Genomic DNA, 22,507 nt, shown 5'->3' on the forward strand with positions numbered 1-22,507 from the left:
ACTACGGCATTAGTTTTGGTGTTTCAGGGTAGAGTTGAGAGCTGGGGTAGAATTCTCAACTACTAATAGGAATGATATTAAATAGTTACAGTTAATGTTAAAGTGTTCAAAAGACAACATGAGGACTTGATTCCTTTAACTGCAGCATATACTTTGCTGAAGACTTTTTTCTTTTAACAGTATGTATTTTTGAAAGGTAGCGATTTAGAAAGAGACTTAAAGGCCACAATGAATAACCAACTAAATATGAACTACCCATGCAATGCAGCAGCCAGTGAAAGAAATGATGTATGTGTAAGCAGGGCAAGCTTAAGTAGGAGTATGAAAATTTAATTTGCTAGGGTTTTAAACCATTGGTGAGATCATGATTGGCCTACAGCATCCAGCTTGGGCCTCTGGCCTTCAGACAGAACTTCAGCAATTGGAAAGACTGCAAAAGAACTAAGCTGACTGGGAAAAACTGACATGTGATGAGAAGCTAGACAGGTTTAATCTTCTTTTTAGATGGTTGATACATATCTTTTTTTAGCCTGTGGATGTGTCAGCTAAAGAGATTATTGCTCCCAGTAGCTGGTTGCTGTTTCCTAAGCAGTTCTAATAAAACTTGTGCACTGACAGAGATCTGCTTTTGAAACTCATTTTACCTGTCCTGGGTCATTTTCACACTGAGATGACTGAAAGCAGCATGTTTCGGAGTACCTCAGCAGGCAGTTAGGAAAGCAGTAGCCTCTGGCTAAGGAATGGTGATGAGCAGGATGGAAACAGGAGTCTTATTTGCTGGGCACAAGGCAGGTGGAAGAGAGCCTATTTCTGATTTCACTTTAGCCGAGAGAAGTGTAAAACTCGATGGCTGATACCAAAGGTGGTTTCGGTTACCTACACAAAAGTATCTGGTGTCCCTTGGAGTACTCTGTGGTATCTTGGACACGTGCACAGAGCCATCTGTGAGACTCAGAGCCTGCGGGAGACTTCTCCTTTTCTGCATTGGCAGTCAGAGACCAGGCAGGTACTGAGGGGGCATCTGTAAGCACATAAAGATAACCTGTGTTTGGGTATCTGAATCCTACCAGAAGGGAGGAAGACTCTTGATCAGAGAAGGCTCTTCAGGAAACTGAGCTGAGACATAACAAGATTTAGTAGCTGGAAGCTGAAGCTAGGAGGGTTCAGTGCAGAAATGTGGTCAGATTTGTCTTGGAAGAAGTTCAGGAGCCACAGGTCTACTGAAGGGAGGGAAGCCTCCCCTCCGGTCTTTGAATGAGCTTGTCGTTGTCCTTCAGCCGAACTACACGGTGTGATTTACAGACGGAATTGCTGAGTGACATGGAACAGCCCTTCTTGTGCAAGAGATAGGGTTGGGTTATAATGACTTTCCAAATGCATCAACATGGCATGGGCATTTAAAAATAAGCCATCTGTTTTCTTATTTCTAGGTGTACCGTTCCCAAAGAATTTCATGTCAGTGGCAAAGACAATTTTAAAGCGTCTCTTCAGAGTTTATGCTCACATTTATCACCAGCACTTTGATCCAGTGATCCAGCTACAGGAAGAGGCACACCTTAACACTTCTTTCAAGCACTTTATATTTTTTGTTCAGGTAAGTGTGGCAGGAGCACTATGGTTACAATTATACTCTGGAAAAAGTAATGTATCAAAGTAATGCCCCTTCAGTTTCTTAACAGCTGGTGTATTTGTAGGAGAGTGAACACCTCCAGACCCTAAGATAGTGTCTTACTCCATTTTTATGTATATTTACTGCTGGAAGCATTCAGGGAATGGAAAAGTTTTCAGCAAGATATTTGTTTGCTACAAAATTGAACACTGAAAAGTATTCCCTACCAAATAAATCAGTAGAACAGTAATTCCTAACAAAGAAAGAGGGAGGATGGCATCTGAAGCTAGATTGAAGAGAGTGTGCTTGCTTCAGAGCTACATTCCTCCCCTGCCCTTGTAATAAAAGACCATCTTCTTATGTTTCCTTCCTTTAAGTGGGGGAAAAAGCTTTCGGCAGTCGAACACTGCTATTCAGCTAACGGCAGACAGGCAGAAAATGTTGTAGTGGCTAAGCCTGGACTCGAAGAGCCTACTGCCAAATAACTTCTACCTGAATAAGACTTCTCACCTGAGCTGCACATATAAATCTCTGTATGTATGTCTTTCTCCTCATCTTGTTACAGGAATTCAACCTTATTGATAGAAGAGAACTTGCACCACTTCAAGAACTGATTGAAAAACTCACCTCTAAGGACAGATAAAAGGAAGAGCATTTCTTGAAGTCACTTGTTTCTTTAAGCAAATGTGTGGTATTTGTTTTTTGTTCATTTGTTTTTTTAAAAAACAAAACAAAAACCTGTGCTGTTACTAATGGCAGCCAAGATCTACTTTCTGTGCTTTTATTAGGGGAAATCTTTTACCTGTTAGTGACACGTGGTAAATAGCTTTTTTTTTTTTTTGATTGTTGTTATTCATTGTGGAATTTTAGCAGGTGCTGAGTGTTTATAAAGGAAACATGCTTGGTTGGGGGATTGACTCTGCTGGTGGATGGGTTCTTGTATTGTGTCAGTGGTAGCCCATTCTCATGAAGTCCCTAAAAGACTTGCTTACATTCTCTAAGTGCCTTGGCAGACTCACTTCTGAGGTGCAAAGCACATATAGTACTGAACATTGCTGGAAACAGAAAATATGAACTAACACCCAGGACACTTACTGATACTTGTTTTAGAAAAATATATATATGCTTACACTAAAAAAAGCCATAACTTACTGAAATCAATGATCTCCAGCTTTTAATACAAATATTTGTCTTATTTTTTTAGAGATTAATATAGATTTTTTCAAAACTAGATATTTCTTATAAAGAAAAGTGATGGTGAAGTTCTATTTGCTAAAGCAAAATGATGAAGGCGGTGTCAAAATTACAAAGAACCTGTGCTTAGCAAGTAGTTACATTTCTGTTGCCATTGGTTTTGGCTTTTCATAGTTGCTTTTATTTTTTTAACAGGGAAGCATCAACTTGGGTCAGTCACTTTTGTTAAGTTTTCCTAGCATTTGCCAAATGAACGGTTAGTTTGCACAGATACAGTTAGGGAAAATAGTCAATCTAAAAAAATGCATTGGGGTAATACTAAGAAAAATTTGGCTTGAAGAATAACTAGTGAAATGACGTTCTTCAGTTGGGAACAAAATACCTGGCTCTGTGGAGGAGCTCTGGTGGCTAGTATTTTCTGTGGTAGGAAATGCATCTTGGAGGGAATATAATTTCATGGACCATGAGAAAACCTAATCAAAATGTGGCATTCCCCCACCTGGGTTAGTGTCTTTCCCTCTCTAGCCTTGTGTTTTCTCAAATCAGAAATGAGAATCACCTGTGAGAAAGTAATCTCTGGGATGATCCACAGATGATGACTTGGAAATTTCTGCTGCAACTGTATCAGTCAGGTTTCCCATTGCAGAAGCCCGTATGACTAGCTCTCTTGTTCATTTATGGATCTTGTCAAAGCCGTTGTATTTTGGATTCAAAGAAATCTGTATGGGGTTCTGCAATGTGCTATCTCATGATATCAGTAGTTGCCAAATACAGTACACCAGGTGGTCAATGTTGCCAGGCTTTGATAGTTTGTGACTCTGCAAAACCACCATTTTCAGACCTGAGTAGCATGAAGATGTTTAAGTGGCTGGTGTACGCTAGACTGACTCTTGAGCCTCTAAAATTTGCAGGCGAAGCCAAGGTTAACATGCAACAGAAAAGTTGAGGTTATGTTTTGTGCACCTTTGCTTGACTGAAAATGCTGAGTAAAGTGGAAAATACTGTGCAGCAGCCTGCAAAATATGGAAGTGGCCATTAGTATAGCCAGCTAATAAACATCTAAGCACACTCATTTTTGGGAGACTAGAATCGCTACTTCTGAGTTAAAATGATCTATTTCAGAAGCTTCTGAAGGTTATTTTAAGACCTATGTTATCTTCAATGGAGTTAAATTTTCTAGTCTGTTTCAGCTGCTTCCTGGAGAAGCAATTTAATGTTTTGTTACCTCTTCTGTCTCTGTCTCTGTCTGTCTGTCTGTCTCTCTCCCCCCCTGCCCTTAATAGACTTGAGAACAATTGAGAAAAACTAGTATTGAGGTATTGAGCTATACAAAACTGGCATTTTGTACTTGTTTCACTGCTTTTTATTTAGAAATGGAAATGTGGAGTGTTGCATAGTGAAGAATGGTCACGCAGTGGTGTTCATATTGAATTTAGGTTTGGCTACACTAATGTTAGATACAGAGGCTGCTTGCAGAACAACCTGCAGCTTAGCATTTGTAATTAAAACAGTCCTTGGTTTCATTCAAAGCTTCATTACAGTTCAAGAAAATGTAGAATGTGTTTGGCTCCTTTGCAGATCAATGTCATAGCCCATTATAATCTGCTCAAAGGACAAGGGAAATTTTCAGTTTTCCTTATGTTTCGGCTTTTTTTTTATATCATACAGAATTACCAAGCTTTCTTAATGTGTGGATGTCCAAGGAAAGGACTTTTATATTGTGTTTTTCTTAACATTGAGTGTTGGGATTGGATTGCAGTTACCACAGTCCACACTGAATCAAGCTGGTGATGCGAAGAGAGCTTTCCCTCAAATGTTTTAACAAACTCTTAGTTTAAAAAGGGTGGAGTAAGGTCTTACCCCTTCTCCTCAGCCAGTAAGGATCTTGACTCTTCCATGTACATACACACACGTGGGAGGAAAAGAGGGGAGATACTCAATGTCTCTTACCTCTTCAGGGAGTTGGAGGTTGGAAAAATATGCACAAGGCATAAGAAAATTAGAGCCAAAAGCAAACAAGAAGCACGAGCACAATTTCCTTTCCTTTGCCAAGTTGCCTATGACTGCAGTATTCACCCCAATGCTTTTGTCAGTCCTGCTGTTCGTAGGACATACTTGGTCTGGCAAACATTGGATTTCCTCATGTAATTCTGTTGGCCAGTGGAAGAGTCAGTCGGTGCTGTAGGACCTAAATGCTGCTGTCTGGAGTTGAGTAGTGGGTTGATAAGAAAGAAGGAGCTCCCGTGGGCAAAATATCCCATGTGTTGGACTGGGCAAGTACCATCCTGTTGAACAGTTGGAGAAAAAGTGTTCCTTTGGTAGGTGCTATCGTTTTTATGGGCTGTATGGTATGTTTGACAAGGTAGCTGGGAATGCAGTACTTCTACGGACCGTGTGCATCATTTGTGATGTCTTTGCAGCTGCAGGATTGTTTTTAACTGAGTAGCATACCTGACATCTGATGTGGACGTGACTACTTAAGCCTGGTTTGGCAGCAGTAGGGTGCCAGAGCTAGCTTTGGGTGCAGGGTTGGAGGGCTCTCTTAGCTCAGGACTGAAAAACGCAAAAGACTATTGTCTTTTTAGTGTTACGGGAGCGGTCAGCATCTGCCTGACTATGCAAAAGCCGCTTAACTCCCAAATTTGAACTGCATGATTTTAAACAGACTCCAGTCATGCAGGGAGCTGAATTTAAGAACGTGATCTTAGACACACAGCCTTTTATGCATGCTTCTATCCAACGAGTGTTTAATGACTGAAAATTTCCAGCTACAGAGGCGTGAAGAGTGCTGCAGATGCATTTTGATATTAAAAATCCTGTAAACTTTCCAATGAAAACCTCTTCGCTGGGTTGAGTCAGTGCTGCTCAAGAGGCTGCTGCGTGTGCATGTTCACTGTGCTGATAGTGCTTACTGGAGAGGAGCCTTTTAACCAGTGCTAGAGCTCCTGTTATCGCATTGCAGCAAGACACGAGAGTGAGGAGAATGGCAGAAGCCTGCTCCAAGGTGCTAAATAGGAGATATCCTCCGTTAGATTTAAAGCTGTCTCGCTGGCGTGGTGTCATGTACCAGCACAAAACTCAAAAGAAAAATATTTAGAAGTGAGGATTTGTGTGGAGTGATATCAGTGTGGTAGTTCTCTTTTTTGGCATACTTCTCCTCTGAAAGGTTGTTTTTTCTGTTGTTGTTGGTTTTTTGTTTTGTTTTGTTTTGTTTTTTTTTAACTAGCCAGTTCTAGAAATTCAGAGGCATCTGCTGCAGTTCAGCCAATTAGAATGTATTATGTAAAAAAAAAAATAGTGTTGCGTGAATAGCATATTTTTTGTATTTAGTATCTGGCAGTAGAAAACACTTTTACAGAATAGTTTCTAGGCATGTAATAAAAGCTTGGAGATCATGATTTGCCTGACAGCTGTATGAACACATTGTTTAATTATACAACACTTGAAAATAACAACATTGAAGATATGTATGCAGTGTTTGGGATTTAGTATCCCTATGCTGTTTATATTTGCAGCTTTTTAATTGTTTTTTTCTTCAAAAAGATGTGGGACCAGACGTTGATGTGTGTTTACACTCTTGAAGTAAGGGCACATTGAAACGCTAAACAACAGTTGCCATGTTGTACAAATGGAATCTCCATCCAGTGAATGTGTTTATAAAATAGTGCATTTGTTGGGGGGAAGGGGGAGGACACCCCCTCGCCCCCCCCCAAAGAAAACACAGAGAAATGAACCCTGAACAAACCCCACGCTGCTCTAGACCCACATGACAGACGGACTCTGTTCTGTGTCACGAGCGCTTTGAGACAAAAACTTTGAGCTTTGTTGTCACTGGGCGCGGAAGGTGCTGGTGGGTTTAAACCAGGCTGGGCTGCCAGCGCTGGCTGAGGCCTTCCACTATAATAGGGTCCTGAAATTCTGTGGTTTGTGGTGTTTTTCAGCTACCAGCGTATTAGACCTTGTCAGTGATTCGGGTGGTAACTTCAGGAGGTCATCTACCTCGAGACAGGATGGGGCAAACTGCTAAGTTCATCAAGTTCGGCCACCGTTGCCAATCGTGACAGTGTTTAGATGGTGTGGATACATGATGTTCGCAGAAATAGTTTTTCAAGCCTTTCAAATTCAAGTCAGGGATACAAGTTAATAATGCAAATAGAAAATAAAAATGCCACATTCTGCTGTTGCAGGTAGCTGAATGGTAGCTGAAGGCAGAAGACAGGTTTCAAGGGGCAGGTGGCCCATCTGCAAGTATCAAGTTTCTTTTACTGCTTACTATGCAATGTAGAGCTTTGAACTTTTGCTTTTACTTTTAAGATAAGAGGAGCACTGTCCTTATTCAGTATTTAGGAACTGAACACTCTCCCAGTGTCCCTGACACTCATTTAACAGGTAAGGATACCTATTTGCTGCTATGGACTTTACTTACCTTTCGGATTGTTCCTTTCTGTTTCTCGCCCCCCCTCCCTTTCTCTTGAATCACCAAACACAATTTTACTGTAAACCCATCCTTTTTGGATAGTTGTTCTTTTCCTTGCTACCCTCTCCCCCCTTCCTACCTGCCAGAGTGCTGTATTACTGTATATAAACCGCCCCCTTTTAGTTGGACTATTTAAAAAGCTGCAGCACGAACACAGACTCCTTGCTTTTCTCTCACTGAAAGATTCCCTGTTACACTGAATCTTGTTTCCTTCACTGCTGATGTATCAGTTGTCTTTTTTCCAAACTGCACTACTAAAACCACTAGCAGTTTAATGAATGCCTGTCATCTTTTCCTGGATATCTTCTCTTTTAAGATGAGACTAACATTGGTTGTTTTAAGGGTTAAACTTTTTTTATTTTCCTTCTTTTCTTACAATTTCCTCTTGCCAGGTTAAGATTGCAGTCTAGGTAAATATCGAATTATGTTTTTGTTTGAAGAACCAATTCCCTAAATTGTTCATAGAGTATTGTATTTTTAGGGGAAATTAATTTTTATAGCCACTAAACTATACTCATTATTTTTGTACATTTGCAACTTCTGACATTTTTCAGAGACATGTCGCGGAGGGAACACTTATTTTCATGGCTGTTTTACTACTTAGGTATGCTGTGGTTGTGTTGCTTAGTACCTAGAAGCACATACCTTGATGTGCAATGCAAGAGAGAGAAGAATGCAATAAAAGTGAATGAGGTTTCAATAAAAGGCCATTTTTGAAGGAAAAAAAAAAAAAAAAGGATATTATGAAAGCAACACTAACCTTTCCTCCTCCTTTAGAATCCTAAAATATATGGGAGAAAATGCGGTGTAAAATAGAAAATGCAAGATGAGAACCCTTACTGTAAGCTAACTGTGCCAATATCGCTTCAGTTTGTAGTCACTTGATTGGTATTTTAGTTTTAAATGAGAACAGCTTTTGATGAAAAAAAAAAAAAAAGTTGAATGTCTGAAAATCTGCAACATGTTTATTTGAGAGTTGTAAATAATGTATACAGATTGTTGTATGTGATGGGACAAAATATTTAAATTCTAGGTTTTTTTTCAATAAGAAACTGAAGGCTGTTTATAAGAGAAAATAAATAGCTATGTTTGACCATGATTGTCTTTATTTCCTTCTTGAACTTGTTTCTAAATTATCTTCTGCGTGTAGATAGATTTTTTCCTGTATATTGTACACATATGCAAATTACACATACAAATTAGATTTTTGTAATTGCCTTGTCTGAATTTGTGAATATTTGTATTGCAGGCAGACACAATAGCAATAAAACAACCTGATACCCTTTTCATTTCCTTGTTTCATGACCTGAATTTACCCAGTACGGACGGAGCTCGGTGTGGGACGTCCGATAACAAGTTTAGTATCGCATTAACCGCGTCTCGGTGCCGTTCCCCGCGGCGGTTTTGAAAGCTTTGCTACGAGGAGGGCGTCCTGTCGCAGCCGTAAGCGCTCTGCCGTCTCAGGTCACCAGCTTCACAGAAAATACAGACTCCGCTTTTGGCTGTGCTCGGCAGCACAGGTGCCTTTTTCTATTTTTTTAATTTATTTCTCCTAAAAGCCTCTTGTGACCCCGACAGCTGCAGCACTCCAGGTTTCCTACCCTCCCATCCGCATCCGATTGCCTCCTCCGCCTTCTCCCTCGCGCGCAGCTGGAAAGCGGTTTGTGCCCTCAGGTCGAAAAGGTGGTTAAAAAACTTGCTTTTCCTTCAATCCCCACAAATCTGGGCTTGGGGGGTGTGGGTGAGGGACCGTGCAAAGCGAATCTCGTCGGGGACGGCATTGCCAGCTCGTGGCCGTCGTACGCGGTTTTACACAAGAGGTGGGTGCGTTGGTTCACGACGGCCTCGCTGCCTGCGCCCCTTTCGCAGATTTAAGGATTTTTCCCGTTTAACTCGGTCCTTCGGGAACCAAAGGGGTCTTACACTGCGACGGTATTTTGGGAAACGTGTGGTCGAGCATGGGTTCGGTGGCTGTTGCGGGGTTTTCGGCAAGAACCCTCCCACTGAGTGGCCGTGCACTAATTCAAGTCACTTTGAGAGTCTTCTGGAAGAATTTTAAGGTGAACGGGTTGCTCGTGGAGGGCCTGTGGGTCGCCTGTGTCCCGCTCTGAGGGCGGGCGAGTGCCCCTGCGTTTCGTTGTTGCGGGGGGGGGGGGGGAAGCCTCGCCTTTGGGCCGAGAACCGAGCAACTCGTGGCAGGGGTGGCCACCCGCCCATCGATGCCATCTCCTTCCGCTGCTCTGCCTGGCTCCGCAGCGCCGGGCTCAACCGCCCGCCCTCGCGGCGGCGGGAGGCGGAGGGCCTCGCCTTTCCCTTCCTCTGCTTCTTGGCCCTGGCCGCCACCCGTAGGCGGTGCCGCGGGCGCCAAATTCGAAGGGGGGGGACGGGCGGCGGTTAAGTCCGTTGCGGCCGTTAAGCGGGCGGGCGGGCGGCCTCGTCGTTCTCTCTCTTCTCCGGCAGAGCCGTCCGTCGTCTCCGCCATGGCCACCCCTCCCAAGCGCGGTCGGCTGGAGGGCGGCAGGATCAAGAAGATCGCCGTCGAAGGCAACATCGGTGAGCGGCGGGCCCGTCGCCTCACCGGGGCCGATGTGTGTGTGTGTGTGTGAGGAGAAGGAGGCTGGAGAGGTGGTCTCGGTACTGCGGCCTCCCCGCCCGGGGCCGGGAGCATCCTTCCCCTTCAGGCCCGGGGGGCTCTTCCCGCCATCGCAGCGTGTGGCGGCGTGGGCGCTTCCACAAGGTTTTTCTCGCCTTTTTCCCCTGCGGAAAAAAAAAAAAAAAAAAAAAAAAGGCTTTTTTAGTCAGGTTGGGGGACGTTAAGTTAGCAGGGCGGGTTGTATTGTGGGAGCAAGCCAGTTAATAACTTCAGATGCTTACTGTAGGAATTAATGCGATACAAATGACGAGACCTGGGAGGGGCGCGTGTGCCTGTGAAGCTTTCTATTACAGTTTTTATCTTATTCACCTTTTTAAAGATGCAGGGAAGTCCTGGATAGGACTTCTCCCCCACCTTTCCCGGTGGTAGTGTAAAACACTTGTGTAAATGCAGGCGGTCAGGTCAAACTTGTAATGTTCAATACTCGTACTAATTAATAAGAGAAGCCTGTTTAACTGTTGCAAAGAGGAGAAAAGTTATGGGCTGTTTATAATGAGATGCTCTTCCTTTTTTTTTTTTTTTTGTTTTTCTGGTAAGGGGCTGTGCTTAAAATTGAAGGATAGGAGTTGCCAGGGTGTCAGTTTGTTTACTGAGACGTACTTCGGCCTCTGTCAGGTTTAAGTATCTCTTCTTAAAATTTCCTGAGCTTTTTTTTAATTGGCGGCAGATTAATGACTTCCGTGATGTAGGAAGTAACTAGTAATGCATCTTCGTATCTTCATTTGAGAAACCATCACTTGCTTTATGTTTCTTTTGTCATTGCTTGCCTTTTTTTTTTTTTTTTTTTTTCTTTCTTCCTAAAATAACTTGGGAAGAATGTAACTTCATGCCTGAGACTGGACCACTAAGCATCTTTAAAAATTTGAGACTTGGTGTTCTAGTTGCAAATGTAGCTTTCTAGAACTGAGGTAATTGATCTGGGCTGAGAATTGTTGTCATTATTGATTTTTGTTCAGATGGTATTGGTGTCATGCGGTACAAAATAAAAAAGAAAAACCCAGTTACACAATTAATTGATGATCTGTGGTGCACAATGGTCTCTCTTTCATGCTTGTCAGGAAGTCAAAAATACATGGGAGACTCGTGTATGGGATTTGAAACCAGAGTTGTATAGTAGTTAAATAATGATGCTGTCGGTGTTTTTTGAGTGCCATTCTTCCTGAATGCTTTTTCTACAGCTGCAGGGAAATCGACCTTTGTGAATATTCTCAAACAAGCTGATGAGGAATGGGAAGTTGTTCCTGAGCCTGTAGCTAGATGGTGCAATGTTCAGCAAAACTCTGAAGAGGATTGTGAGGTATGGTAAAGGAAACTAAGGTGAAAATTTAAAAACAAAAAACCAAAAAAAACCAAAACAAAAAACAAACAAACAAAAAAACCCAAAAAACAAACAAAAACCCAAACAAAACCTCAGTCAAACGTTCTTCATATTTCAGAAAACCAATATATCTGATAAGCCAGGTATTTTAGAAAATGTACATGATAGCAACGTTTTTGCTGATTTTTAGCACAATATTTGAGTTCCTGTTTTCCAGTTTGCTTGGTGTATTATAGAATAAATGTTATTCAACATCAGGATGTAAATTATAAAAGCGGTAAAAGCCTGTTCTATTTTACATATAAAAGCAAGGTGTGGAAAAAAGTTAGGCAGAAGTTACATTTTAGCAACTGTGAACTAACCAGGTGAGAGCTGAGGGTTGTCCAAGTGTCCTGGAGGGTGTCCTCTAAAATGCCTAGGAAATAATGAACTACTGTTAAATTGTTTATAGTGTTGTTTTTTCTGTCAGCTACCTGTGATTCTGTTGGCAATCCAGCTGCTACCTAGTGGCCAAAGTCGTCACTGTGTAGACAGTTTTTGATGAACTGTAGAAGATTTTTTTTTTTTTCTTTTTAGATTTGGCAAAAAGTACAATGTATTTTGGTTAAATAAATGTAAACTTTTAATGGAGGTGTGTTGTTTCTAATTTTTTCTCAGCTACATTTTTTCAGTGTTAGCGCTCTTTTATTTTTTTCTTTCTTCACGATACTCAAGTAAATCCAAATACAAAACCAGACTAAAGTCCTTAGTTTTAAAAACTAAGCTAACAAGCTAATTTAATATACTTGAACTTCAAGTTAAAGATTTTTTTTTTTTAATTTAGTGGCATGGCTTGACCCCAGCCAGCAGCTAAAGACCCACAGAAACACCAGCTCACCCCCCCCCAGCAGAGCAGAGACGAGAATAGGAAGAAAGAAGGCAAGACAATTTACGGGTTGATATAAAGACAGTTTAATAAGCGAAGGGAAGAGGATAAGAAAGGAGCGATGCAAAAGCAATAGTTTATCTCCTAGAAGCAGCCCCGTGCCCAGCCAGTCTCTGAGCAACAGCTACCTTGGAAGACAACCCCCTCCCCTCCTCCTTCTTCCAGTACCTGGGTTGAATTGCTGAGCGTGACATTCTGTGGTGTGGAATATCCCTTTGGGCGGTTGGGGTCAGCTGTCCCAGCTGTGTCCCCTCCCAACTTCTTGTCTACTCCGGCCTATTTGCTGGGGGGGCAGAGTGAGAAAGGGAGAAAGCCTTGATGCTGTGCAAGCACTGTTCAGCAATAGCCAAAACAGTGGTGTGTTATTAATGCTGTTTTAGCCACAACCACAAAACGCGTCACTATATGGACTGTTATGAAGCAAGTTAACTGCTTCCCAGTCAGGTCCAGTAAGCTTAATATAGAATTTCAAATCCGTCATAATTGTCCCTGAAGTTGGACTTGCTAATTTGCTCTTTTCTCCTTTTGCTTTGGCTGGTTTGCAGAAATATGACATTATATGTGACTCCTAAAATTAGTCAGGAAACACTTCAAAAAAGGTTCCTGAAGACAAGACCATACTCAGTGTGTTAAGCTGTTTGTGCGTGTGTCTGTAGGTATCTCTTACTGTCTTGTGTGCATTGTCAATAGCTTGTAATGTTCTCCTTGCTGTTGGCTAATTCACACAGTAACAGCAACAGCTGCTGTAAAATAGCACAGTACTGCACACCAATTTTGTTTCTGGTAAGAATATTGTGCAAACCAAACAACAGGCCTATTTTTACCGCTTTTCCTTCCCTTTTCTGAGAAAAGTTATTAGCATTCAAGATCGTAATGATTGCTTTTTTTAAAAATATAGCTTAATACCAAAAAGCAGCCTTTCACTTTTCCGTCTTTATTAAAGTTGATACTTTTATAGTCCCACAATACAAAAAAAAAAAAAAAAAAAAAAGGAAAGATTTGGGAAGTTCCTAGAAAGAGGTATGACTTAGTGCTTTTGTAATTGTTAGTTCTTACGAAAGTTGCACCTGCAATAATTCGGATGGCTTAGTACTGTGCTATTTATTTAATACAATGTTTCTCAAGGATATTGGAATCTTTTCTGGAGGACAGTTTTATATCTTTTATTTTTTACTGGTGAAACTGATAAATAAGGGTCTTGTGACTCGTGAAAGGTCACTGTAGCTGCATTTTCTCTACTTGACTACGGAGTTGGGGGGCATGTTCTAGATAGCAGAACCAGGCTACGTCCCCTGTCCCTAGCGGACTTCTGTCTTGTGCCAGCTAGGACTCTTCCAAGCAGTTCCCAGGCACGGTTTGGGCAGTAGGGTAGCCCGGGGACTCTGCTGGAAGTCCGCTGCATGTACCTACATCCTTTTGAAGGCTTAGAAAGTTCAGTGCTGTGGATCCTACTCTTGCGTGCCACTTGGCCACAGTGTCAGAGCATGGTGCTGGGCACGTTTGGTTTACTAGTGTAGGTATGGTTAGCTCACTTCTACTGAGGATGAAACCTGGAATTCCGTAATCTTAACTGTATCGCCTAGGTGTTGACCTCTACCTCTAGGTTTTGAAAATATGTCAATATTTGGATTTGGTGTTAGTGTAGCAAAAAGATTTATACAGAAGCAGTCATCTTTGGTAGGCTGTGTTTTCTAGTAAAACTGAGGCACGCAGCTTTCAATTTCCACGAGCTTTAGTGGCGGGCTCGAGGTGTTTGAGTAGTGCTTGCGTGCTGAGGGAGATCATTGGCCTGGTAGAGTCTGTTCTGAACTTCCCAGGTAAGATGAGAGCATAATCATGTTTTAAGATGCCGCATCAGCAGCTGTTACCGTAGGAACTGTAATTAATAGATGGAAAACCAAAACGAGCCCAAGTTTAAACCCACATTTGTCAGAGTAAAAGGAGAATTTATTTTTCTACCATGTTGTTGACTTTTTGTACTGATCGGATGTTGTTCTTTTATTAAAGCTTGTAAATAGTGTTCAAAATGTTTTGGTACTTGAGCATTTTGACATTGTAGGTTGCAGAGAGTTGCTTGCTCAGCTCGGTGCCATAGGAGGAATAACATTACTGGCATTTATGCCTTGTATTACAAATAGGGTTGAGAGGTAAATGATGCAATTGTAAACCTGACATAAAGGCTGAACAACTTTAATGTAGTAGAGCGATTCTGTTTTACCCTAGTCGTCCACCTTCTCAACTTAAAGGGTCACTGTATTCGTTTAAAACCAGGAGCTGACTGAATCACAGAAGAGTGGTGGAAATGTGCTTCGGATGATGTATGAGAAACCAGAGAGGTGGTCTTTCACTTTCCAGACATATGCATGTCTCAGCAGGATCCGGGCTCAGCTCAGATCCCTTGATGGCAAACTCAAAGAAGCAGGGAATCCCGTCGTCTTCTTTGAGCGATCCGTCTACAGTGACAGGTATGTTGGACTGAAGTCCTTAAAGCAAGGATCAAAATTCTCCTAAGTAAAATGTGTAAATACATAAAAAGCAGAGCGTGACTGAGTTTTGTACCTCCTTTCGTCATAATTTTTCTTACTGTTCAATCACAATAACCTCAGTAAGTGGTTTTTTATCTTTATCTTGTTGTTGACAGCGAAGTAAAATTACTGGATTGAGGGTTTATAGTTTTGTTGTATAACCTTGATAAGCTATGTGTAGTTTCTCATTCTTTGTGGGTAGGTTTTTTTATGATTTGTGCATGCACGTTTCCCTTGAAAGACAAGAGGGAAGTGTGTAGGCATCAAGAGGAGTCAAGAGCAATTTCTTTCTTTGTCACTTAGTCTTGTTTTCTTTTATGCTTCTTGAATCAGGTCTAGCTATTTCTTATTGCTGTACCCTCTGTTTCTGGATTCGGAAGGTTAGCTTTGATGACTAAATCCCATCACATAATCCTTAGGTGTTCACTGTGTTCTAATATATTGTAAATAAATGACCACAGTGTACAAACCAGTGGTGGTTTTTAGATTATTTCCGAACAGGTACCTGAGCTGCAAACGTGACTGCTTTTTGTGGACGCTGCTATGCGCAACTGCAATGGACATAGTTACAGGACGGGGATACCAGCTGTTTATTTCCAGTCCAAGCATACATCAAAGAAGTTACAGAATTACTATGCTTAGCTTCTTTTCTAGTTACTGTGCAATACTTAAGGCAAACAAAGTAATAATTGAGTTGAAGCTAATTTTTGTTTACGTAACTATTCTGTGTTCTCAGATATATATTTGCAGCTAATTTATATGAGTCTGATTGCATGAATGAAACTGAATGGACTATTTACCAAGACTGGCATGACTGGATGAATAAGCAGTTTGGTCAAAGCCTGGCGCTGGATGGGATCATTTATCTCAGAGCCACTCCTGAGGTGAGGAATAAAAATTTATGACTGCACAGAGAATGAGAGTACATGGTCTGTGCCTTGCCTGTGAAATTTGTCTTTGTCTGTGCTTTCATAGTTTTTTTTTTTTTTTTCTTCTTCCTAAAAAAATGTAGGGTTTAACTACGATTCTAGACCTTTTTTATGATAAAAGAATAATATGCTTGCAGTCAACTCCAGTAAGGTCACAATTGTGTGTCATTGCATATCAGTGCATCTTTGTTTCAGGGATTGCTTTGAACGTCTCAAGCAAGAAAACAGTTGAGAAATTCTCCCTTATCTTTCACTGTAAGAGTCGTAATGATTATAGTTCAGTTGAGATTGTAGTATTTCCCTGAAGACTATAATACTTGAGTTATGACTAATACAGTCTGGAAATACTTAAAAAAAAAAAAAAAAAAAAAAAAAAGTGTTCTTTCAAATGTAGCCTGTGTATTTTTAAGTAAAATGTGATGATAATGATTTTCTAATTATAAAAACAGAACATATGACAAGAGCAAACTAGAAAATACCACTGGAAATAAAAAAAAAAAAAGGAAATGCAAAATAGCTATAGGAACATTGCTGTGATAGATATAACAATTTAGTTACATTGCTGTGATAGATATAACAATTTATAGTTAATGTCACTGCTGATTTGGGGGGGACTGTGTGAAGCCCTTTCAGCTGGAGCAATGGAGGTAAGCCAGATGAATGCACCTACTGGATGTAAGGCTTTATGACAATGCTTTGATCTTTGGGCATCTAATATTTTTTTAAAAGGAGAGAGCAACATAATGAATATATCTTTTGAGTATGAAACTTACATGAACAAGAGAAAAACTTAAGAGTTTAGAAGAGCTCTAATTGCAGTAATTGACTTAGAGGTCACTTCCATCATACTTGTTTACTTCCAAGTGTCATGCTTTCAACTTTGTTATTGTAAACAACTGTGTAATGTAACATGCTAGAGCTTCTCTGAGGGCTTTTTTACTAGGCTCACTACTGAGGGCTTTTTTTTGTCTTTAAGTCAAGAACGTGTATTTAAATTACAAGAGTACAACAGTTTTAAACAGTTTTGATTGGCTTGTTATTGAGGCTTTGGATATGTTCAGGACAGGAACAAATGAGTTAGTATGTTTGAAAATTGGGTTCCTAAGAGCCAGAAATAGATAATGAGATTTTGAAATGCCTATCTATCACGTCAAATGGCTATTTCTGTGCTCCTTTGATGCAATATGCTGGTACTCCTTTTTTTAATAAAGAGCTTATTTGAGACCTTTCCTTGTAGCGGAGAAATGATGTGATGCATTTCCTTGGGTCCTTGTTTGATTTTGCGTGTAGTCTGTGGGCTCTGTCAGCTGAACATGACATAATGTTTCTATGCTCAAAAGATAGTTAGCAAGTTGAATATTCATCTTTGGCAAAGAGTGGCATATTGAGCACAGTAGGAAGGGTTGGCAAAAAAACCTTCAGCAAACTAGATTTCCTCTGTAGGTCTGTAAAAACAACCAATTTTTTTTTTTTTTTAATATCTTTTGCCTTTAGAAATGCTTAAATAGGATTTACTTGCGTGGAAGAGATGAAGAGCAAGAAATTCCCATTGAATATCTGGAGAAGCTTCACTACAAACATGAAAGTTGGCTTCAGCATAGGACACTGCGGTAGGGTTTGTTTAATGGTTACTTAAAGATGGGTAAATCTTTGTAAGGATGTTCCATAATGCTTTTTCCACCAGTGAAACTTCAGCTTTTCCTATGATCAGTTCCTATAACTGATGAAGTTAAACCCCAGGAATATTTCTGTCTATACTTCCTTAGTAGCACTGGCTTTACAGCACGGTAATTATTGCTAGGACATGCAACATGCCTTGAGTTCTCTTCACATAGAGCTCTGAATAGCAGAGGATTCAGCTGAAGTAATTTTAGGACACAGTTGAATTTAACGTTAGGTGCTGGGGAAACAGAATGTTCAAGAATCAGTAATACATCCTAGGAGCCACACTGTAAATTCAAGCGGCTTTATATTCAGAGTTCATGGCTGTAATTTATATGAGGAGTTCTTTTCATGGGATTCTTAACAATGAAAATGCTGACAGAGACTTGAATGATGTATACTTTTTTTTAGCTAGTAATATTTTCTTTGTTCCTATCCCAATACAGAACGGATTTTGAATATCTACAGGAAACACCTATTTTAACGTTGGATGTTAATGAAGACTTCAAAGGCAAAAAGGACAGATATGATCACATGACTGAAAAGGTAAAATTTCACAAGCAGAACAAACTGATGATTTAGGTTTATTGCCAGCATGTCAAAATGACTTCAGGATGCTTCTTGCATCTGAAAGTGTAGCATTCTTTGAAGTCAGACTAGTCTTAGAACCTGTGTTTCTTCATGCTATTTCCCACATTAAATTTCGATTAAAAAAAAAAAGAAAAAGATAAAAGGGAAGGAAATATCCCAGGCTTGTTGGAGAAGACTTTCACTAGTAGCTTTGTTTGCAAATAAAATTTCTAATTTAAATAACCCTCAACTGTTTAAAAGAACTGTTACTTGCTATGTCCTGCTTCTAACGTTGTGCAGGTGTGCTAAGAAATGTGATGGGCGTGGGAGAGGATGAGGGTAGCTGTTGGGGGGAGAGAGAAAGAAGGCTGCACAGCTCTGAGTTGGATGTCTGGGGTAACGTCTTCCTTGTATTAGCTGTGTAAGTGTCTCACCTACAGTGCTGGTCAGTAAAAGAACTTTGGTGCCCGCTACTGTGAAAGTACAGTACGAAACCATTACAACGGAAAATTGAAGGATGAGTTTACTGAACCTGCAGCTGAATTTTGATCCAAAGCAGTGAGCCAATGGCAAACTGGTTTAGGTTTTGCAGATAGTTCTAGCTAAACAAAAGAGAATATGGGCTGTCCTCTCCTGTGGTTAGCGTGTCACAGCAAAGGGCAGTATAGCTAATGCAAATAGGGATCCTTTACTCTAAAAAATATACTTCACTGTATAATCATCCTTCTGAAATATTTGAGTCATGGAGTTACATTCAGATAATGAACAGTCTTATAGCCTGCTGCAATACTCCTTAGTTTTAGTCTTGTTTATTAAATTGGCACTATCATCAAAATTTTTCCCTTCAGTTGTGTTTATTAAAGTGTTATTCAAAATCCTGTTCAAAAGCTGTGGTCTGAAACTTCAGGGAGTGCTTTTCAAATGTAGCCTTCTACTTAGTTTAGGAAGTAATGCGGAATATAAATCACAAGTATTTTTTAGTTTTATTTGAAGGCATGGAAAAAATGTCTATCTGATATAAAAAGAATTCAAGCTGAGGTTTCTATTTGCATTGAGAAGATCTAATCCTTAGTACAAAAAGGTGTAATATATATTTTAAAGCTGGGTCAAACCATCATCATTTTCACTGCTCAGGTGTTCGGTATTTGAGTCTTGATGGGATTCAGCTGAGGACAACTTGACTTTTATTTGAGTAGTTGCAACGAGTTACAGACCTTAGCAATGGTATGCGTACTCTTTTCTGCTCTTTGGAAATAAGTTGTTTACCTCACGAGAAAAGCAGCTTTGTCCTTTGATCTCAGTTTATCCGCTGCGAAGTAGAACTGTTCACCTGATTAAAAACAGCCTTCATGGTCTTTGCTCTTTTAAAGCTTGTTAATTGACGGAATGACTGGACATCGCAGCTGTGGAGCAAATATGCTTCCCATCTGCACCATGAGATAAGGCCAAGCTCAGGCACCTGAACAGGGATTTCAGAGGAGTTTACTGCTGTGTAGCTGTCACGTTATCTGGGAACAGCCTAAGACCTGTGTTGGCCTTATTTTTTGGCATTTCCTAAGTGGAGTCCTGGAACAGCTACACTCTTCATGAGGCTGGGTGCTTTGACCTTTAATGTATGCGTATGTCCAGTGGGGACCCAAAACCTGTGCTTCCTTCTTCTCTGTTACGATGCTCGCTTTCAGAGACCTGTCCTGAAACTATGCCTAGTGTGTAAATCGTGGTAAGGTTCATCCTGCAGTATTACTGTTGCTACTTTTTAAAGTGGAGGGTGGCTTTCTCCTGATACCTTTCAAGTTACGGTATTGGCACAGTGACACGTTCCCTTCTCTACGTGAAGGGATTTGACCTCTCTTGGGTTATTTCCACCTCCTTGAGCACTGAACTAGGAAGGGAGGGGTCACAGTTGGAGAGTGTGATCCAAGCTCTGTTCCCATTTCACATCAAGAACTTGGACAAAACGTTTACAGATGCGCTCTGTGTATGAGAGCCTCTGCCAAAAGAATAATACCATGTTCTCTAGTGAATTGTTGATTCCTTTCTATGCAGTAGTCTAGCTGGAGTGGACAGAGAGGACAATGCTCCTAGTTCAGACTGCATCACAGCGTAGTTGCTAGGATGCTCTTGAAACTAAGGTAGGAGTTGTGTGCCTAGGCCCTGTCTGTATTCCTTGGGTCTTGTATCCGCTGGGTTCTTACGGTTTAAAAAAGGTGGCCTGGCCCTCGCTGCCGCCTCTTCCTACTGCTTCGCTTTAAAGGGAGGGAGTAATTACTCATTTACTTTTGGGGAGGGGGAGTGGAGCAGGCACAACAAAAAGGCACGCATGCCTGTGGCAAAAAGCACATTTGCAGCGCATTGTCTTCCTGCAACCTTGGGTACTGACCTGAATTTAAGCTTTTGTCTTAAATGATCACACTTGAAAGTGTACTGCTAGCCCACCGCTTGGCTCGCTGCCTGTTTTGGATCCAATTCTCATGCAATTGCATGGATTATTTGAGGTGCTGTCCTGGCTCTTGGTACTCTGTGTAGGATCATGGATTTCCAATGCAGGGTCCTAGATAACATTCTATGGGCCAGAACTTCACTATTAATTTTTAGGTAGCTGTAGCCATTTGAGCCACTCTTTAAATACTGGAAATGGAGTTCAACAGTAGCTGAACTATTTATGACATTGTTGTACAGTATTGCATTTTTTCAAGTACTATGGTTTTTGCTAGGTATTGTTTTATTGTTTATTTGCCAACCTCAAATCCCAAGGAACATACTAATTAGATGCATTGGGTCGTTGACTGACATCAAATATGAATGGTGTTCTGGTAGTGGGTGTGACATGATGTTTTCCAAATGACAGTCTTTTGAGGCGGTCATTATCTTCCTCATGTTTAGGTTAGACCTGCTTTTAAGATAATTCATTTGCGATGTAGGGCTGTAGTTTAGGATCACGGGAGAAATGAGCATTGTTCCAGTGCATCTCTCTTGGCACGGCACGTGCTAAATTACAGGTACCATGACTGAAAAAATTCTTGATGGACGAGAAATGGCATAGCCAAGCCTAAGATTATTTTTCCGGTTTCTGTGCGTTGTAGTAAAGCATAAAGCAATGGAGAGGTAAATGTAGTTGCTGTATATTTCTGTTGATAAATACTTAGTTTGATTGACAATATTTGTTTCTTTTTGCAGGTCAAAGAATTTTTGAGCACGTTATAATCCTCTTTGAAGCGCGGGCAGAGTCAAACTGTTCCAAACATCTGTGCGATCAAAGTCTGAAGTACAGCTTCTGCTTTTATAGAAGGCCTCTGGAGAGGCAGGACTCAATCCTGTTGATATAATTGTGAGGAACAAACAAACTTTGTGAATAGGGAAGTTATAAAATAAATCAGTAGGTCTGTTCAGTATTATATTAAGTAACACACGTAAATTCTGAAGATACTAGAATTGTGAGAGTTCCCAAATATTGCGCCTGTTTCTAATCAGACCAGTAAGTTCTTCTAGAATATTTTATTGTATTTTTTAATTTATTTTGTGCCCGGTAGCTATTTAATTTTAAAGAAGGTAGTAGTTTTTTAGATCTCTTGAGTGGTTTTTTTAGTGGAATTGATTTATAATGGATGTCTCATTGTTCTGAGGAAGAAAAAAGTAAAAACCATTTTTGCTGGTGAGGGAATTTTAATATAACCTGGAGTTTTATATTGTAAGGTATAAAAATGACGTCGTCTGACAATTTTGGTAGTTGAAGTTCTTCACAGAATACACTGAATTGAAACAAATCCAAATATGGCTGAAATTCTGTAGATATCAAATGAGTTTTTACATCTGTTTTCATCGTGCACTGTAAGCTAGGATATTAAGAGGCTTTCCATTCTCTAGCATGCTTGGGTTGTTTTTTTCTTTCCAATTTTTTTTTTAAGCTCCTAATAAAACAGAGCTGTTTGTTGTTGTTGGTAAGTTCTCTTTTCCTGTAGAGGAGTACGTTTGCTTGATGGATACCGTAAAAGGAAGAAGAAAATTTTGGAAATGGCCTCCATCTGTAAATGACGTGTTCCTAAACCTTTCCTTAATCACGTTTCGGATGTCAGAGGTGGCTTCCTGCTTTTGTTCCAGCTTCTCCATTTGTTTACTGGGCCTTCTGGGTGCTTATACAAGATACTGCAATATTGGAAGTAGGCTGTCCTTTCTCATCTTCTTGTAGTAAGGAGGGGAGACCTTTGTGGAGTAGCTGCTGTTCTAGTGCATCTTGTTTTATTCACTGAGCCACTTCTGTTTCAGGTGCAGAAAATATAAACTATACAGGGTACACACCTCAAGTACTATGTTTTATGAGCTGCTTTGTTCTGCTTTAAACATTTCTGAATGATTGCACAGCTGGCTTCCGAATGCAAAATTTTATTGTAAAGCATTTTATTGTGTACAGTGGTGCCTCTGTTACCTGCTAATTTGAGATGAAATTTCTTCTTTTGTGGTTGGAATTGTGCTGGCGTTCTCTAACCGTTGACTGAAAAATAAAAGTGGTTGGAAAGACTTTTTCAATGCTTAATAGTGTTGGCTCCTTTGTCTCATGAAAGAAATAATGTTGTAGATTGCTGGTACATAATACTAGTATAATGGATGAATTTAAGATTATGTATTCTCAGTGTATTTTGTGTACAAG

The 22,507-nt window shown here is 40.4% G+C and overlaps 2 protein-coding genes across 3 annotated transcripts in view; both read left to right on the forward strand.

The window, feature by feature from the left end:
• Positions 1-8,569, forward strand: part of MOB1B (MOB kinase activator 1B) — a 46,032-nt gene extending 37,463 nt beyond the window's left edge. For both annotated transcript variants that reach the window (XM_030021933.2, XM_030021923.2), the window contains exons 5-6: positions 1,431-1,594; positions 2,175-8,569. In XM_030021933.2, the coding sequence (XP_029877793.1) occupies positions 1,431-1,594; positions 2,175-2,252 (242 nt within the window). In that variant the 3' untranslated portion in view covers positions 2,253-8,569. The remainder of the gene's footprint in view (positions 1-1,430; positions 1,595-2,174) is intronic.
• An 891-nt stretch (positions 8,570-9,460) lies between these two features.
• DCK (deoxycytidine kinase) lies at positions 9,461-22,378 on the forward strand. The gene is made up of 7 exons (XM_030025788.2): positions 9,461-9,833; positions 11,112-11,230; positions 14,448-14,641; positions 15,438-15,585; positions 17,125-17,240; positions 17,739-17,838; positions 21,040-22,378. Exons 1-7 carry the CDS (start codon positions 9,500-9,502, stop codon positions 21,064-21,066), a joined length of 1,038 nt encoding a protein of 345 aa, XP_029881648.1. The 5' UTR covers positions 9,461-9,499; the 3' UTR covers positions 21,067-22,378.
• The last annotated feature ends 129 nt before the right edge of the window (positions 22,379-22,507 follow it).

This window comes from Aquila chrysaetos, chromosome 1 (assembly GCF_900496995.4).
Source record: "Aquila chrysaetos chrysaetos chromosome 1, bAquChr1.4, whole genome shotgun sequence".
NCBI lineage: Eukaryota > Metazoa > Chordata > Aves > Accipitriformes > Accipitridae > Aquila > Aquila chrysaetos.

Coding starts and splice junctions, on each gene's coding strand:
- DCK (XM_030025788.2), top strand. CDS start 9,500: ATGCCATCTCCTTCCGCTGCTCTGCCTGGCTCCGCAGCGCCGGGCTCA. Junction 9,834..11,111: donor CGCCGTCGAAGGCAACATCG/GTGAGCGGCGGG, acceptor CTTTTTCTACAG/CTGCAGGGAAATCGACCTTT. Junction 11,231..14,447: donor ACTCTGAAGAGGATTGTGAG/GTATGGTAAAGG, acceptor GTTTAAAACCAG/GAGCTGACTGAATCACAGAA.